We start from the raw sequence: 20,371 nt of genomic DNA on the forward strand, positions 1-20,371 counted from the left end.
TCATATTTTTGTTCTCCATTTTTCTAGGGATTTCTTGGTGATCTATCAATAAAATACGTGCACATATTCAGATGACTCTGGGATATTTTTTGCATCAATGATGAAAGGATTATCTGGCAGTCGCAGTCACCATCATGGGGTTGCCTGTGAACCTGTATGTGACTCTCTGATACATCACTCAGATAGAAAGCCATATTTATTAAATCCTATGGACCATCATCCTGCAGATCATACTTACTATACTCAGAGAAACTCTTTTCAAGGAGAATGCATGGCTCCATACAGTGATCAAATTGCTAGCAGCACATTTCCTCGGAGACATTATAACTCCCACAAAGAACTTAAGGATGAATGTGCTTTGGTGTCACATGGAACAACCAGTAAAGGTAATCGCATTCCTCCCAATCTTTTGGATCAGTTTGAAAGACAGCTTCCTCTTAATAGAGATGGCTACCATACTTTACAGTACAAAAGGACTGCTGTAGAACATCGTAGTGACAGTCCAGGAAGGATCCGCCACTTAGTGCATTCTGTTCAAAAGCTTTTCACAAAATCTCATTCTCTTGAAGGCCCATCAAAGGGCAGCATCAATGGAGGAAAAGCAAGTCCAGAAGACATGCATAGTATGAGATATGGCAAACGTAGCAAAAGTAAAGATAGAAGATCGGACGGAAAATCCAGGTCAAATGCACCTGGATGGTGGAGCTCAGATGACAACCTAGATAATGATGTTTGCATTTATCATGGACCAAGTAGAATAATGACCATGGGAAGATGTCCTGATCGTTCTACTTCTCAGTACTTTATGGAAGCCTATAATACTCTAAATGAACATGCAGTAAAGCCTTCCAGAAGCAATAACGATGTTAAATGTTCTACCTGTGCAAACCTGCCTGTAAATCTGGATGCTCAATTAATGAAAAAAAGCTCTTGGTCCTCTACTCTGACAGTAAGCAGAGCTCGTGAAGTTTATCAAAAAGCTTCTATGAACATGGACCAGACAGTACTGAAATCAGAGACCTGTCAACAGGAACGGTCCTGCCAATATCTTCAGGTATAGTTACATGTCATTTATTTGATTGCTTGTACTGCTCTTGGTTCCATGTATATTTTTTACACTGAGATGAGATTGCAAATGAAAAGATGTAAGTGGGAGTTAATCTAAATACAAATTATGAATAAATCTGCATTTTGGTTGCTAAGAAGCAGTGTTTCAAATGAACTCATACAGTAAGGAACTGGTTCACTTTCTTAATATGTGAAAAGAACAAGAGCTCCTTGAATAATTGAGGGGGATTAAAAAGGCACTCTAGGCACACAAAATAGCACAGCGGGGTCCCAAGGAGCTAGAGGTAGTAAAGCCTTCATTTTGCATTACAGTGTCAATGTACTGATATTCCCAGGGTAGAGATTTGTTAGCTTCTGTAATCTTGGGATCTGCCTTCATGTTATTTTGGTGATGAAAACTTGAGACCCTTTAAACACTTAGTAATGCCACATTACTATGAACCAACCTACAGTCAGTTTTTGTCACATACAAAACATCTGAACAGGAAATAATTATATGAAGTGACCAGGTTGGTGTTCCTGGCTGTTATTCCTTTAAAATAAATAGCTAGCACTCTCTGAAAAAATGCACAGTTGAAAGACTGAAATTATTGAATGTTCTGATTATACTCTTTGGGAGTACATCAGTGACTCCCGCACAAGCTGTTTGCAGTTAATAAAGCATCACTATTTTTCATCAGTATTGTATCTTTAAATGTCAAGAATCAGATGTCTGCTCTTGGAGCTATCATACTGCCGGTTAATTTTTGTGGCAAGAACGTGGATCAGAAAAATAACACAGTTTCAGCTGTAAAAGATCTGTGGATTATTTTTTATGCATTTTCTTTTAAAATGGATATGGCACGCTTAACTGTGCATGGACAGTGGAGTAATGTCAAACAAAGAAGAGAGAAGACTATGAGGAAAAAAGAGGTTTGATTAATAAAATATTTTGTTGTTGTTTGGGGGATTGTGGGGACTTAAGTCATTGCTCTGTTCTTTTTATTTGCTGTTTCAAAACATTGTGCGTTCCATAGTTAGTTCTAGCTGTTTTTAGCCTGATGGCAGCTTGCAATCATAATTTTGCACTTGCATCTGTATGTTCAGGTAAAGGATTGGATTGGATTGTCCTGCTGACATATAGTTTTATAGTTCAGATGACCTAGAAATGAAACCAGAGTACCAAGTTTTAAGGGTTATTTTTGAATACAAAAAGCATTGTATATAAAAGTGCATTCAAAATATAAAACAGCCTGATGTATGTCCTGTATGAATGTTTATGTCTGCATATTCATATGTTTTTGGGACACTGTTAGCATCATAAAGTGAGGAATTAAGAGGATTCAGTTGATCATATCAAAATAATGATATGGTTATGTTGTGTGTCAGGCCAGAAAAAAAATAGCTTTACCTTCAGAGACTTACCAGTTTCATAGCTCATGACTTAATGTATGACTGTAAATAAGTGTGTGTGTGTGTGTGTGTGTGTGTGTGTGTGTGTGTGTGTGTGTGTGTGTGTGTGACTGTGGATGGATGGATAGAGACAGACAGACAGACAGACGTTCTTTTCTTTTTGTATAGGCTCCTTTTGCAAGGGCTGATAATATAAGTAATAGGATTATCTCACTGAAATAAAATTAATATGCAAGTTTGCATACCTAGGAATGAGTTCCACTTAATTTAATAGAGCTTATATCTGAGGGGATATGTATTTGCTGGTCCTATTAGAGGGCATTTCCTACTCTTCTTCACTTAATATATATAATTAATCCTAAATGTATACTGAATGTGTATTTAATTGTTCTTACTTTTTGATATGCAACCTAAAATTTCAGGTTGACATTTATTTAGAAAGAAGTAAGAAATTTCATTATTTAGAGATGGTTAATAAAATATGATAGATACAAGGAAGGTACAAGGGAACAAGATGAGTACTTTAGATATTCTTTAACTCTATTAATAAAGTAAAATTAAAAGTTAAAACAGTAATGTAGGAGCATAAGATTTTTGCAGGTTCTTTAACAAACAATTCTATAATTATAAACCATACATATTTGCAAAATCATGTCTCTGTGATCCCTCGAAGAAGCCTTGTTCACTAATGTTTATATACAACAAAACAAATGTGTTAAGCAAAGAGAGCTGTCAGTTTCTTTTAATTAATTTCCCTGAAGGGAAAAACTTCCAAATAGGTAATTTTCAAGTAAGGAAAATTCTCAGGTTTTACTAGTGACACTGATCAAAGATTGTTATCTTATTCTGATTATAAATATAATGATTTTTTAAGGTAAATCCAGTTCCTTTACATTATTTCTGCAGTTTAGAATATGAAGAATCTATACACTAAAATATATACATTTCCATAACTGTGGTTGCCGTAGTAGCAAATAAATATTCAGAGAGAATGAAGAAAAGTATATCAAAAGACAAAAGGAGCGTGATTTTTCTGCATTTCTATATTTTCTGCATTTGCTGCTTTATTTAAGCTTATTTAAGTTTACAGGAGATCAATCTAGCTGTAATTAATGAATGTGAATATTAGAATTAACTATGATTATCAGCCAGATAATTTTTTATTCTTATTAATCTATTGTGGCTCTGGAAGCATGAAACATAGATCCAACTGATTCTCAGGCCTCTCAGCAGTTTTATTGACTAGCATGTCTATTATTGTCACATAATTACCTGTCTGTGTCAGATAGAGATAACTCCTAGAATTTCTAGGAGTTGTGTTTGAAGATTTTTTTTTAACTGAACAGTGATCTTGACACAATCTTGTTTTTGATTCTGTTTACATCTATTTATTTTAATTGGTTGAAGTCGCCGACAGAATTGGTAATGATATTGTCCAGTACGCTCTACTCTCATATAATTCAGGCAGAGCAATGCAATAATACTTTTGAGTACTGAAGATTGTATCTAACCACAGTGGAAGTGCTATTAATAGGTGTTTCATCATTTTACAGAAGTGATCTTTTGTTTCTTAATGTCATCATAATTTCACTTTAGATCAGATTAGCATAATTTTAGATTCAGCTCTGACTTTGAATGATACTATAAAGCCAGATAATTTTCACAGTTCTTGTAGTCTTGATCATAAGAATAGCCCTGCTATACTTTAATTAGGTTAGGATGATTTAACTTTCTCTATTCCATCTAGAATTAGTTTTAAAAAAAACCATCCAAATTCACATTTATGGAATGGGGGACTCAGTGGTTGGTTTCAGCTGAATTGGGCAGCTCAATGTTGAGAAGGTGATGAAGTGGTAACTGCACTGTGTTTTTATTACTGTTTAAGCTTATCATGTATTCTGAATATTTTTGCTTCTATAAATATGGCAATTTGATTCTCCTAAATCGATGGTCGCCAACTGGTGGGCCACAGACCACTGGTGGTCCCCAAGAAAATTTTGGTGGTCCGCAGAAAAATGTCACTCCCAAAGCACCCCCCAAAGCAATTAATCCAGGCTGTGCAGGAACACAACGCTGCACCGCCCATACGGCCTGACCACCTGCTGGGCCCCGCCCTTTGGCTGAGTGCAAACCTTACCTTGAGTAGAGCCATGCAAACTGGAACTACCGTGTTTCTCCAACAATAGTGCATGCGCGACTGGTTTCCATGTCGCTTGCATTGCGAACAACACGAGGTAGTGAGTGGAGGGGGGAAAGGGTAGAGGGGTGGAACTTGCCCCATTCACCCCATATGTCTCACCTGGCCAGTGGGCTGCTTCTTTCCGCTTCTTTCTTCTTCTGTTTTTGGCTGCATGCAAGGAAAGCAGCAAAAGTCTTTCTTTCTCTCCTCCAAACTCTGCCAGAAATGAGTCTTTGGGACCCTGCAAGGCATCCTGATCCAAGAAACTGTGCCGGCACAAGAAGTCTCACAAACAAAGACTTATTTCTAGCAGAGTGTGAGGGAGGGAAAGAAAGAGTTTTGCTGCTTTCTTGGGGACCACCAGTGGTCTGTGGCCCACCTGCTACTTTCCTTGCATGAAGCCAAAAGTTTCTTTCTTTCTCTCTCTTCCCCTGAGAACGAAGCTGGAGACGGTATCCTGCAATCCCAAATAAAGAATGATCGATTGGTAGGAAAATGGTGGGGAATTTTCCTGCAGACTTTTTGGGTGATTTTCCCAGGGTCTCTGCAGAAAAAGCAGAAACAACAGAGACTCTGGGAGTCCCCAAAAAAGTCTGCAGGAAAATCCCCCACCCCGTTTTCCTACTGATCAACCATTTTTTATTTTGGATTGCAGGATATTCTCTCTCTCTCTCTCTCTCTCTCTCTCTCTCTCTCTCTCTCTCTCTCTCCCTCCCTCCCTCCCTCCCCCACTCTCTCTCCCCTTGAGAACAGAGCTGAAAAGCAGGTTAGTGAAGGAATGTGGCTGCCTTGGAGGGTGTGTGTGTGTGTGTGTGTGTGTGAGTGAGTGAGTGAGGGACCTCTGTGTGTGGGGGGGGGGGAGAGAACATCATTGCCAGCCCTCCAAGGTTAGATCAGATCTAGCTCTCTCTCTCTCCCCCAGCAGCATTGGTGGAGCTTCTGTGCTTGACTGGCGGGGAGCCAGGTGAGGCGCATCGCTCACTCTTTTTGGCCGTGAAAGAAGCGGCCCAGGGGTCAGGCAAGGCATGTGGGGAAAAAAGTAGGACACCCCTTGAAAAGATGGCCTAGCTGTTTTTTTCGGGGGTCAAAAGAAAAAAAAAGGCCCTGCCTTATTTTCTAAGAAACAGTAGAAGATAAGACCAACAGCAGGGAGGGAAATCTGCCCCGGGGTGGCTTGCTGATGTTTGTAGCAAAGTCAGTCCCATATTCCAGAGCTGCAGTAGTCACAGGATTGGCCCTTTGGTCATCCCGGAGCAGCTGGGATAACCAAAGGGCCAGTTTTGTGACTACTACAGCTTTGGAATATGGGACCAACTTTCCCACCAACATCAGCAAGCCACCTTCAGTCAAAATTTATATTAGTGGTCCGTGGGATTTAAAGTTACGAGTTTGGTGGTCCCTGAGGTCCAAAAGGTTGGTGACCCCTGTCCTAAATTGTCTTCATTCACTATCATTGAACAAAAGGGGTTAGTTTGAGCTGTGCAAGTGGCAACAATGATATATATACTGCGAATAGACAATTATATTATTTTAAATCCAAAATGTAACATTCTAGCCCCCCAAAATCTTTGAGATATAAAAGCCATTAAATAATTTCCATAACTAATTAAACTGGGGAAACAGGAATATAATCTAATTATATTAACCTAATGTACTACTGTCTTCCAAGTTCAGAGTAGATCGCATGGGAAACGGAAACAAAATGTGAGATAGCTGTTAATGACATGAATCATATCTTTTTTGTACTATTTGCTTCAGTTGTATCATTCAAAACCTTAAATAACTATTTAAAAGAGAATAGAACAATACAGAATAGAACAGAATAGAGGTAGTCCTTGCTTGATAAGCAGAGTTGGGTCTGGCAACTCTGTCACTGAGCAATGCAGTCATTAAGCAAAACATCATGTGATCACAACAAACTTACAACTTCACTCCTGCTGAGGTTGTTAAGCAAGTCACCACAGGATGTTAAATAATATGTGACCTGACATTAATTTTTGTGCAGCTTCCCCATTGACTCTGCTTGTTGGAAGCTATGAAGCACACAAAGGGTAATCATGTGACTACATGACTCTGGTCATAAACATCTCCTGGTTGTAAAGTTACTCAAATCTTGATGTTGGACCTTCAGTGCAGAGACTCTGTTCCAACCAATTGTAAAGTTACTTTTATAGTGCCACTATAACTATGATTGCTAAACAGAGCAGTCATTAAGCTGAATTACAAGTAGAGTAGATCGGGGTCACCAACCTTTTGGACCTCAGGGACCACCAAACTCATAATTTTAAATTCCAGGGAACACTAACCGGTTCTGTGGGTGTGGCCAAATTTGTGGGTGTGGCTTGGTGGTCATGTGACTGACTGGGCATGGCTAGTATGTAAATATTATAAATATTTATATAAATATTGAATTTTTTATTAAAAAAAGAGCAACTTTTACCCAAAATCAGGCAAAGCAGACAGGCAAATTGAGTTGCTCACAGAATCACAGATTCATTCAGAGATCTATCTATCTGCCATTGGCTAGCTCAGTCTGTCACATAAAATTTGCTTGCAAGCAAACTCATGAAATTTGCTAACAAGCAAACTCACAAAATTAACTCACAACATACCATGTTTGTAAATATTGAATTTTTTATTTTAAAAAAGAGCAACTTTTACCCAAAATCAGGCAAAGCAGGCGGGCAGATTGAGTTGCTCACAGAATCATTCAGTGATCTATCTATCTGCCATCGGCTACCTGAGTCTGTCACATAAAATTTGCTTGCCATGAGTCTGCACTGAATAATAGAACCTTCAGTCCTAAGGGAGGTTTGGTTGTGCTTAAAGAGCCAAAGATCTAAAGACTAGCTAGAAAGCAAGAAATCCAACCATTTCCTCCTTCCTAGCTAATCTAAATCTCCCAGCACAGCAGAACAGCTGATGGTCGGAAAACGGAAAAATAGCAATATAGCAGGCAACTTTGCCGGGTAAGGAGTGAGTGGGTGAGGAGGGTTCCTGTGGGCCATGTGGGTGGCGCAGCCTTGTGTTTCTGCGCAGCCTGGATTAATTGCTTTGGGGGGTGCTCTGGGGGTGAGATTTCTCTGCGGCCCACCAAAATTTTCTCATGGGCCACCGGTTGGCAACCACTGGAGTAGAGTAGGGTCAGGTAGGGTAAGGTAGGATAAGGTAGAGTAGAATAGGATAGGATAGGATAGGATAGAACATCTGATCCCCATCTGTTTTGATAATAAAAGCTAGAGTCAAGGTGACTGACCTCCAACTCAAAATTAGCAGAGGCTGGTGACATTTGATCAACAAAATGTACTAGTTATGGCAATAATAGCTTGAAATTACTGACTTGGCTCCTGAAATCTTATTTATGACTTGCTGTTTACTAATTAAAAGACAATAAAAAAGAGGTTTGATCAATAAAATATTTTGTAGTTGTTGGGTGGGGGATTGTGAGGAGTGAGTCATTATCTGTTGTTTAGTTTCATTTTAAAACTTGGTGTGCTCCATAGTTAGTTCTAGCTGTTTTTAGCCTAATGAGCAGCTTGCAATTATAATTTTGCATTTACATCTCCATGTTCAGGTAAAGGATTGGTTATAAGTTATTTTACTTTATTTTTATTTACTCAGTTGAGCAGCAAGGAGCTTTTAGACACTTACCTGTTTAAAAACAAATAATGTAAGAATGGAAACAGTCAATAGCAAAACTTCCACAATTCAACAAAGTTGAAGGAAAGGAAATCTTTAACTGACAATGAAAACATATCAAAGTTCCATGCTAGTAATTTTTTTAAATTTTGCTAGGAATTTCCATATCCATGGTGCCACAACCAAGACAGTCCTGGCAGCAACTTGCATAAATGTAAATACTCAGGAAACACATTGAGTCCTGCAAAGCACCCACACCAGAGATGGTATTCAGCAGGTTCTGACCGGTTCTGAAGAACCAGTAGCAGAAATTTTGAGTGGAGAACCGGCAAATACCACCTCTGGCTGGAGATTTTGCAGTATCCTTCCCCTGCCATTGGCACCAAGCCACGGCCACAGAACTGGTAAATTTTGAATCCCACCACTGACCCACACCAAACTTTTAAATCAGTGTTTCACACTAGGTGGAAAATTCTGGGAATTGAAGTTCACACATCTTAAAGTTATCATGTTTGAAAAACACTACGCTAAATGGACTGAGTGCTTTGATCCCTGAGGAGGTTTTTATATAGCCCTAAGTAGCCAATGGCTGATGAATCTGTACATATTTTGGCAAATGTGGTCCCAAATGGCCCTCTAATTAGTAACAATAACAGCTGTGTTTTGTACTAATGGGAGGATTCGGTAAATCAAATATGTCCACTCCCCATATGAGGTAAAGAAACAAGCAGAAGGTAAAAGGAAGTATGCCATGAAGGAGACTTAACATTCAAAAGATGCCAAATCATCTCAGAAGTTGACAGAATATATATATGTTTAATGCTCTCATCTAATTACATTTATAGCTTTTATCCAGGAATGAACATGTATTATGGTTTCTTTATATTTGTGTAAGAGACATAAATTCTTTCCTGTGATAATATATATCAGTGCATATCACTAACACAAAGGATGAACTAATTAGTATTTTCTATAATGTTTGTGCAAAATGAAAAGAAAATAAATAAATATATATGAACGCTATATCCGGGCAAGAAAAGAATCTTAAACAGTTGGATTATAGATTATAAAAAGGGGCTACAATAAGAAGCGAAAGTGAAAAAGGGGTTACAATAAGAAGTAAGAGTAAAATCCTTTGAAAGTATATCCTAGCTATATAAAATGTCAAAATAATGAAGCAGACATTTAAACAGTTTCAAAAAAAATAGTTTCACAAAAACAGTGATTGGCTTTCAAAATCTACAGAATTTTTCATCTGGCAAAATGCTAAGGAATTTTGAAAAACTTTAGGGGGTAGTGGGGAATAAGTGATCCATAAACAATGGAAATGATTTTGTAGCCAAAGCATGGAAGTCACTTTTTTCAAGAATTTGTAACTTGTGTTGAAAATTTTACAAGAGTTTAACAACAGATGGAGTTGGTTTTTCTAGTTTTGTTTCTTCCCAAGCTTGCGTTTATTAGTTGGAAAAACAGTGTTTCTCAACTTCCGCAATTATAAGAGGTGTGGAGTTTAACTGACTAGGGAATTTTGGAAGTTGCTAAATAGGAAACCAATTAAAACAGTTTTAAGAATTAATTTGTACATGCCTAAGGTTAACATTGTGACAGAATATATTAATTTCAGTAAAGAATATAAGAGAAAAATCTAGAAATCAGTCTGCTTTAAGGAAAACAATTGTTTCTTATAAATGTGGGAAAATGATGTGGGAATAATTTAGATTCAGTTTTCTTTCAGTACCTCCACCTAAGAAAGTTCTGTTAGAATCAACAAAAACCCACAAGAATTGCTGGCCAGATAGGAACTGCATGACCAGATTGAATGAAGCAAGGCAAGGCAAAGCTTCTATACACATCATGTACAGACCGTACATGATTTGTAATTATAGCTTATGAAGTGTTTGGAAATCCCTGTCAGGATTCCGGCAGTTACCCCCATTTAAATCATGAGTCTCAAGCCAAACTTCCAAAACTTAAAAAGGATTTATTGGGAGTTAACATGTTTGCACTGCCTGGGTGTAGCCAACTCTGAGACACATAATTCATTGTCACTCTTGAGCCTGGTTTTCCCCCCACCCCCTGGGTCAGGGGTGGGATTCAAAATTTTTAACAACCGGTTCTGTGGATGTGGCTTAGGAGGTGGGCATGGCTTGGTGGTCATGTTATTGGCTGGCTGTGGCTCAATATCACTCACATTGAGGCACGCATCTCCTCACCTGGCCTCTCATGACTGTGGGGATGCTGCAACAGTTGTAAGTGTGAAAAATGGTCATAAGTCACTTTTTTCAGTGCCATTGTAACTTTAAATGGTCACCCCACATAAGCAAAGTACCAGCAAAGGAGGGGAAAAAAATTCCAGAGACGTTCCTGAGACAGGAAGTCTAGTCCTGCCAAGAATGCAATAAGGGTTAACGGAGAGGCAGTTTCTGCAAGCAACACCAGAATGTTTCCTTCCTGCTTCCTTACAGGATTAGACCAGTAATTTCTTCTAACAACCGGTTCTCCAAACTGCTTAGAATGTTAACAACCGGTTCTAGCAAATAGGTGCAAACTGGTAGAATCTCACCCCTGCCCTGGGTGTATCATAATTCATATTCTCCAATGGGACACATCCATAGCCAAGAGTCATCAATCATGCTCTCCAGTTAGAATTTTGCGCAGCAGAAACTTAGTCACCTAGTTACTATCTTTGAAAACATTTGTGGAATGCAGTTTCGGTTTTGCAAGCTGCTGCACTGCTCCCCCCTGCCTTTCTGTTGGCAACTCTAAAAAGACCATAGAAATATTTTATGAATTGACAATCGTGTATGAAATAATGAGAATTAATTTCTTTGTGCCATATACCCTTTTGAGGGCCTAGCTAAATCCCCAGACTCCCTTCAGAGCAATCCATAAATGCATAAGACAAAATAAATGTCAATTATGTTACAAAGAACTATTATGATCAAATACAGTTAGCAAATATTAAAAAATAACAAAGAAGTAATGTAATAACAGATGTGAAAATATTTTCTTTCTTTCTTTTTTAATTCATGGAGCCTCGAATAACTATCCATAAATCATATAACTCTCACACTTGGGAAGATACCGTGTTTCTCCAACAATACGGCCTCCACCAATAGGAAGGCCCAGCATGTTTTTTGGGCATAAAATCAAATTAAGCCCCTCCTCCCAAATTTAGGCCTATTTTAAAATATGCAAAATAAGGGGGAAGGGCGGGGAGACTTGCTGTTAGGAGCGCCCGGCGGGCCGGAATTCCTCGCCACCAGCCGCTTTTAACAGGCGATCATGGCCAAGCACAGAGAGCTCCCTACTCCCACCTTTGCTGCAGACACCTTTGGCACCCGCCGCTGTTGCTTTCCCTTCTGCCCATTACGCCGCCACATTTGGAGTTGCCGCTTCCGTGTTTGGAGTGCCGTCGCCATTTGGAGCTCCAAACGTGGAAGTGGCAGCTCCAAACATGACGGCGGGCGATCTTTTTATTTTGGCAGGGAGCCCAAGGAAGAAGGGCTGGTAGGCAACGGAGAGCGTCCCGTAGCTCCGGAAGCAGCCTAGAGACGCGCCGGAAGAGGCGCAGATGCTGCCTTGTAGTCCCCAAGCCAACTGCGTGCGCCGCCTTTGTTATGTGCGCTCCGTGCTTTGGGCATGTCCGTGTGATCGCGACCCTGTCCTTTCCACCTGGCGCCCTTGCTGCTTTCTGGCTCTTTAGCAACCGGCTTCGTGTTTGGAGCACTGCCGCTGTTTGGAGCTCCAAACGGCGGCGGAAGCTCCAAATGCGGAAGCTCCAAACATGACGGTGGGCGATCTTTTTATTTTGGTCCGCGCGTTCAGAGCGAGCATGAGAGGGAGACCGCGATGCCTTGCTAAAGAGCCAGAAAGCAGCAAGGGCGCCAGGTGGAAAGGACAGGGTCGCGATCACACGGAGATGCCCAAAGCGTGGAGCGCACATAACTAAAGGCGGCGCACGCAGTTGGCTTGGGGACTACAAGGCAGCATCTGCACCTCTTCCCGGGCGCGTCTCTAGGCTGCTTCCGGAGCTACGGGACGCTCCGTTGCCTACCAGCCCTTCTTCCTTGGGCTCCTGCCGTGGGATACACCCACTTCCTCCTGCAAATTATGCCTCGCAACTCTTCTCTCCCTTTCCTCTCGCTCCAAAAAGATCGCCATCGTATCCCGCCGATTCGGGCTTCCAGCCACATTGTGATCCACTAGTGAGGTTGCCATCTCGGATGGAGGCATCGCAGTCTCCCTCTCTTGCTCGCTCTGAACTTTGCGCAGACCAAAATAAAAAGATCGCCCGCCGTCATGTTTGGATCTGCCACTTCCACGTTTGGAGCTCCAAATGGCGACGGCACTCCAAACACGGAAGCGGCAGCTCCAAACGTGGCGGCGTAATGGGCAGAAGGGAAAGCAACAGCGGCGGGTGCCAAAGGTGTCTGCAGCAAAGGTGGGAGTAGGGAGCTCTCTGTGCTTGGCCATGATCGCCCGTTAGGAGCGGCTGGTGGCGAGGATGCAAGGGGGGGAATTAAATCACCCCCCGAAAAGACGGCCTAGCCGTTTTTTCGGGGCTCAAAAAAAAATAAGGCCCAGCCTTATTATGTGAGAAAGACGGTATATTTGTTCTAGTAGTTGAGGCATCAGACTAGAATGTAGAAGATTGTGATTTCTAGTCCATGTGAGCAGTGGTGGGATTCATTTTTTTTCACTGCCAGTTCTGTGGGCATGGCTTGGTGAGTGTGGTAGGAGAAGGATACTGTAAAATCTCCAGTCAGAGTTGGTATTTTCCGATTCTCTGAACTACTCAAAATTTCCGCTACCGGTTCTCCCGAACTGGTCAGAACCTGCTGAATACCACCTCTGCATATTAGCCATAAAAGCCAGCCGGGTCACTCTCTCTTAGCTCAACCGACCTCACAGATTGTTGTTGGGAAAATAGTGTTGGATACGTCCGCCACCTTGAGTTATTTATAGAAATAATAAAGACAGTATCAAAACAAAATAAAATATTAGCTAAAGAACCAGATTTCAATTCTGACATGACCTTCCTTTCAACTTCCCAATTCCTCCCTTTCTAGTTGACAGTTGAAGACTGTTGATACTGTACTTTGACTCTTTCCATTTTACATTCTTTCCCTTAAAAATGCAACTGTAAACACTAACTCTGGTTTAAAATTCTTTGAGTAACAAGTTTCATTTCCTGTATCCAGTCATTGCACATACAAAATACTTAAAGCCATGCAAGTGAGATAGAACAATAAAGAAATGAAGATCAAATTCAGATTCTTTGCATACTGGTGGGGTTTCTTTTATTTTTTTAATCCCACCTATACATGTAATCCTTGATTAATGACCACAATGGAGGGCAACATTTCTGTTGCTAAGAAAGACATTTGTTAAATGAGTTTTGCCCCATTTTACGACCTTTATTGTCACAGTTGTTAAGTGAATCACTGATGTTGTTAAGTTGGTAATATGGCTGTTAAGTGAATCTGGCTTCCCCATTGATTTTTGCTTATCAAAAGGTTGCAAAAGGTGATCATATGATCTTGAGAAACAGTCATGGTCATAAGTATGAACTAGTTGTCAAGCATCTGAATTTTGATCACATAATGATGGGGATGCTGCAAAGGCTGTAAACGTGAAAAATGGTCATAAGTCACTTTTTCAGTGCCATTGTAGCTTTGAACATTCACTAAATGAACTGTTGTAAGTCGAGGACTACCTGTATTATTTTATAAATAACTCAAGGCAGTGAACATATCTAATACTTCTTCCTCTTCCTATTTTCCCCACAACAACGAAGAGAGCTGGGCTAGGAGAAAGTGAGTGGTTTAAGTTTTGATTTTGAATGCCTTGATGAATGAGAGGCAGCTTCACAAAACAGTTGGTGTGAAGCAGCAGCTGTAGCATTCTTGTCATCTGAAAACTAAATTGTTATTTTCCATGTATTATTTGCCTGTGGGCCTAAACAACTGAATGAAAAACTGCTGGTGACCTTCTACCGCTGCACCATAGAGAGTATTTTAACTTACTGCACCTCTGTATGGTTTGCCAATTGCACAGTGGCAGATAGGAAAGCACTCCAGAGAGTTAATGTCATTGCCCAGAAGATCATTGGTTGCCCTCTCCCCTCTTTGGAAGAGCTTTATAGCTCCCACTGCCTTAAGAAAGTTCAAAACATTCTCAAAGATCCATCTCATCCTGGGCACCCTTTTTTTGAACTATTATTATCTGGCAGACAGTACAGAATATTAAAAACAAGCACAAATAGGGTGAAGAACAGCTTCTATCCCAGGGCAGCAGCTTTTTTGAATTATACTATATAGTGCAGTGTTGGTGCAGTGTTCTGGGTTTTCGGTTCAATGTGTGGACGGTGAAGAATGTGTGTTTGTGTTTATTTTCATGATCATAATGTGCACTGAAGATGGTGTTTGATTTCGTGGTACGAGGTGCAATGACAATAAAATAAACTAACTAGATTGTCTCTAAACTAAAGAAAAGCATCTGCCCTATTACCAGTTGTGAAGGAAAATACAATGCCAATTTAATCAGTTTATAAAAGATGATAGAGATTTTCTTTTCAAAAAGCAATAAAGTATAGCCCTAAGTTGCTCGACTTACAATAGTTCATTTAATGACTGTTCAAAGCTACAACGGCACTGAAAAAAGTTACTTTTGACTGTTTTTCACACTTACAACCGTGACCCACAGTCATGTGATCAAAACTCAAATGCTTTGCAAGTGGTTATATTTATGATGGTTGTGGTGTCCTGGGGTCATGTGATCAGCTTTTGCAACCTTCTGACAAGTAAAGTCAATGGGGAATCCAGATTCACTTAACAACCATGTTACTAACTTAACAAATGCAATGATTCACTTAACAACTGTGACAAGAAAAGTCATAAAGTGGGGGAAAACTCACTTAACTTAGCAACCTAAATTTTGGGCTCAGTTGTGGTCATAACACGAGGACTACCTGTATGTTCCTTAGATGTTTTAGTGTTCAATTGCCTTGTATCTGTAATTGTTGTTATTTTTATTCTCTTCTAAAACCTATGCAATAGCTATGTATCCATAAGATTTTATGTATAGTTATATACATACATACATACATACATACATACATACATACATACATACATACATACATAAACACACACTCACACATACACATATGATTAGCAGACCAGAGTAAGTATACTACATTTTGATTGTTGCTACTGAATACAGGTAGTTCTTGACTTACAACTACAATTGAGCCCAAAATTTAGGTTGCTAAACTGTTTTCTTCAGTCACTTTCTTGTCAAAAATTTAATCCCTTATGTTAGTAGTGGGGAGCAAGAAAGAAAAACATCAATTGTATTCCTGATGGTGAATGTTTTGGCCAGACTCCATTGGAAATAAAATTAGTTTTATTCCCATTGGATCTCAAGATGATCTTTCTTTTAATTCCTAGCAAGCAGTGTTATCTCCCTGGGAAAGGATGGAGTCTGAAAGTTTTAAATATTAAAACTTTTAAAAATATGAGAAATTTTGGACTGCTACATATTAACAAGATATGCAGACAATTAGCTAAGTATATGTCAAGATATTGAGATTTAATAGCTGACCAGCTGTTGTAAGGCTGATGCAATGAGGATGAATCAGCATGATTATTGCCGCTTTAATACTGAGAATGGGTCCCACAGGGTTTTATCACTTTAAAAAGCTATCTATATATTTGAGGCCATGAGAAGGCATACCTCTCTCTCCTTGTGTTCTGTCTCCATTGTGGCTCTCTGTGCAGAGTAAAGAAGACTGATTGCCAGGTATTTGCCTATCACATGTATGTATGTACGTATATAGCTGTCTTGTATATAAACCACTGTTAAAAGACAAAGCTTCTGTGTGTGCTGTGTTTTGCTTCTGGGTTGTCTCTCAATAGTAGTCATGCTGCAAACACTCTGACAGTATATGGCAATCACTTAGCTTGCAGTGCATAAGCAACAATACCCATCTTAAGAGTGATTGGAATGAACTTTCATGGCAGTTCATATAGGCCTGTGTGGAGGAAAATGCCCATTACCCTTCTTAAATCTTAAATAAATGCAATGAATTTGGCCAAACTGCTTTGAATAGAGCAATACTTGAATATCATTCTTTTTTAAAGAGAAAAAGAATGTATGTGCACATGTGGACAAATATAGTACTTGTTTATATAAGCATTAATTCTCCTCTGGAACTTCTGAGTTGTCCATTGCAGTGCCATCAAATTATTTGTATCATTCAGATATAATTTCATATATGCAACAAGAGCAAGAGTAGAAACACCACAGAGAGGCAACTCATAGGAGTCCATCCTGATTCAATTTGCTCTGTCACACACTTACATGCAGAGACCCCATACCCAAAGAGCCAAAAACACTTCCATCTGCCTTCAATAAACATTTTCTATTGAAAAGACATTTCTTTTGTTCCACAAAAGAAAATGCAGGAGCCCTTTACTACTGGTAAAAGACTTGGAAAAACACCATTGAAAAACATAATATTTTCCTGACCTGGTTATTCTTTTCAGCCCCTGTCCATATGTCTTTCTCTCTTTCAGCAGAAAATTAAAATCATCCCAAATTTGTTCTTGTGGGGGGAAAACTAGCAAAAAGAAAGATTGCCTTGAATGGATCAGTCTTGAGGCTGAAGTGGGAATGGTACTAAGGTGGAATATTTTGGGTGGGGGAAAAATCCATAAGTCACATTTTACATATTTTTTTGGACTTGTTTGCCTTGAATTGTCTCGTTTCTATAAATAAATAAAGCTTGATTCCTTCCCCTCTGACTTGAGTACAAAGCTTGTTTCCACTAATGACATGTGACATTATTTCCTGCTATCATTTGGGGTGATTTGTACATGTTGTATTTTAAATCTCACTGAGGCCGACTGTAGCAGTTGAGTGTGGAATAATGAGTCATTCTAACCATTACGCTACCTATCAAATGATATGGACAAATTTTAGCTGCTTCTGTTGTTTCACGTCTCTTGCAGTTTGTCATAGTTTTCTTCTATGCTGTCAGATAGATGAAATCTTATTCTAAAGTTCTTAGTATAAGTAATTTGTTGAATTAGGTTGTTTTGTGTCCTATTAATGGCAAACTACATAGTTATCGGGGACAAAACTTATTCAATGACAACATACACATAACCCTCAAGGTATGGCAGGCCATTAATGAACATTCAAAATTACAACAGACCTGCCCCAAAAGCTACGTATGACCCAACTTCAAAATTACAATGGGTCTGTGGTCTTTTGCACTTATGACTCACCACAGGATTGCTGTAGTGCCCTCCTACCTGTCTCCCACCATCTCATCCTACCCTACCAGCACCTTGCAGTGCTTGGGCCTCCTGCTCACATGTCCACCATCTGAAGCTCTCTGGACCTCGTGTTTTAGAAGGAGAGCAGTCCATGTGTCCCTGTGGCCATGTGGCAGCTATCCAAATGCAGCCATCATTTTGACCTGCCTGGTTGTGGGCAGGACAAAATGGCGGCCCCCAGAGAAATTGGTTTATTTTGCTATCTTAGAGAGATCTGCACAGTGCTGAAGAAGCTTCTGAACATTGTAGAAAGCTTCTGCAGCACTGTTCAAAGGCAGCAAAATGATGCAGTTTGTCCCTGGCCCATGCAGCAGTGTCTTGAATGCAGTTACCCTTTTGTGGGCAGGACAAAATGGCAGCCACTTTCGGACCTGTAAAGAAGGAAGTCATCCCAGCACTCTGGAAGGCCCTGGAGCTCTTCAAAAGATATGGTGGAAGAGTGTTTTGCCTGATGGAGTGGGAATCAGGCCTAAGGCCTGAGAGGGAATCAGTTGGGGATACAAAAAGGCACAAGAAGTGGAACATTTTGGGGGTGCTTAAAATCCAAGCTCAGAAGAAAAATAAATATTAGAACATAGAATAACAGAGTTGGAAGGGATCTAGTCCAACCCCCTCCTTGAGCAGGAAATCCTATACCATTTCAGACAAAGGGATGTCCAGTCCCTAAAAGCCTCCAGTGATGGAGCACCCACAACTTCTGAAGGCAAGCCATTGTACCATTACATAATTTCTCCTTAGTTCCTTAGTTGAATTTAAATATACAAAAATGGAAAATAGACACATTTTATTTATTTATTTGCTGGCCAGATTTATGTAATTGCCCATCTCACCTGAAGGTACCCTGAACTTCATATAATAAAACCAGGAATTAAAACATTTTGCAAACCCATTAAAACAATAGCAATACATAAAACAAGACTGTATGCAGATGTGGGAAGGGTATCCTCAGGTTTGCTGGAGGGGCGGAATGTTTTGAAAACTTTCCAGATGCTCAGGAGGGATTATGTGTAAACCTAAACAGGTTTAACATTAAGAAAATAATGGTATATCAAAAAGTTTACAATGAGGAGAATCCTGGAAAGGTACACAATAATATTCATAATATTAAAAGAGCTTTTAATGGGAACAGTCTGAAGAATTTTGGCTGCATCCAGATTAATTTTCAGTGTGCTATATGCATGGTTCATGCCAGTTCATAGATCATCCAGATAAAGTTGGCATTTGGTATTTTACTTTCTTATTTTTTTATCACCAGAAATATTCTATTTTGATAGAATGACTGAAAACAAAACTGCAAATATGATGTGGGTGTTCCATAGCACTTCACTCTCATAGACTTTATGAGGGTGGCTTTTGAAAGCAGTGATATTTATTGACCTTTCTCCATTCTGTCCTCTAAGTTGTTATGAGCAGACAGAATTATTTTGTAAATTACTCTTTCTCCCCTTTTTAAATTATTGTGAAAATCTAAGGTTCTATAATTCCAAATTATAAAGTAACGCTTAAGAACAAACTGCACAACTCAGCTTGGTTTTTCACTTTTTTGTTTCATAACAGAAAAAACACTGTATACGTGCAGCTATAGAAGCTGTATCTAGAAGGAGTATTTTATAAATGCAATTTCTGCCCATAGTCCCATGTATAATATTGATTGTGAAGAGGGGAAAGATTTGTGTTAACTATAATGTTCAATCAATCATTTTTAAGACCAATTCCTTTTCGAACTTATTTGCTTTAGTTGACCACATGAGGTTTATCATAAGAGATTTCACAGCTAATATTTTTAAATTACATAATTAACATAAATTCAGTTATTATAACAGCTTTTTATTGTTACATCACATTGTTTTTATTCCAGAACTTCATGTAAAATGAATAAAAAATAAGCATGCATGCAACCTCCCTAACATATCTATGCACAATAATCTTCTCAACTAACAGTTGGCATTAGATAAGGGTCAACAAAATTCAATGAAGTTGGACTTAGTTTGCTTGTGATTACGTAGGAATTTTAGGCTGATCCATCTTTTAACTCTGGCCACGGGTTCTGCCACTCATTCTACTATACTTCCCTTTCCCCTGAAAGAAACCACAAAACAAAACAAAAACAAATATGTTTAACATTTAGTAAAGCCTATATTTAACCTTTAGTAAAGACAGGACAAGTATGGTTTCTTTCTAATAAAAAACATGATTGAGGGAAAGGAAGGGAAAGGAAGGGAAGGGAAAGGATTACTAGATCAATAACATGTTATCCTCAGAATCTCAAATAGCTTTTTAGAGATGACATCCATTCATGTATTGACATCTGTTTAATAGTTAATATAAGTTTAAAAAATCTACTTTAACATGCAATCTTTAGGAATAAGCACAAATGTTACATTTTGTTTTATAGAATGACTCTAAATGTATAGATTTAAATAAGAGCAAAGTCAACAACTAAATAATATTGAATAGTACATATAAAACCCATAATAATTCCTAAAAGGCATAGATTGGAAAATCTATACTGAGCAATCATTAGTCATTGTTCTTCAGTAGTGTAATTTCACTTCCTTTAAATATTTGCATATTAATAGAAAGTTCAAGTTGCTCTCCTGTGTTGAGCGATAGCCAACCACTCCTCCTTCCTAGACCTCCTGTTTATTTTCAAACTCAGATTTGCCGTCACGAAGCCCAAAAGAAGCTTAAATGTTCCCAGCTGCACTAAAGTATAGCAGAACTGATATGAATAATGAACTTGTTA

General features: G+C 39.1%; 1 protein-coding gene across 1 annotated transcript in view; it reads left to right on the plus strand.

Annotated features, from left to right (window-relative positions):
* The window catches only part of DLGAP1 (DLG associated protein 1), a 174,292-nt gene that overhangs the window by 73,086 nt on the left and 80,835 nt on the right, over positions 1-20,371 (plus strand). The window contains exon 2 of the mRNA XM_026671857.2: positions 28-1,054. Within this exon, the coding sequence (XP_026527642.1) occupies positions 98-1,054 (957 nt within the window). The 5' untranslated portion in view covers positions 28-97. The remainder of the gene's footprint in view (positions 1-27; positions 1,055-20,371) is intronic.

Source organism: Notechis scutatus, chromosome 3 (genome assembly GCF_049901735.1).
Source record: "Notechis scutatus isolate UNSWTSFEM ecotype Mainland chromosome 3, rNotScu1.2, whole genome shotgun sequence".
Classification (NCBI taxonomy): Eukaryota; Metazoa; Chordata; class Lepidosauria; order Squamata; family Elapidae; genus Notechis; species Notechis scutatus.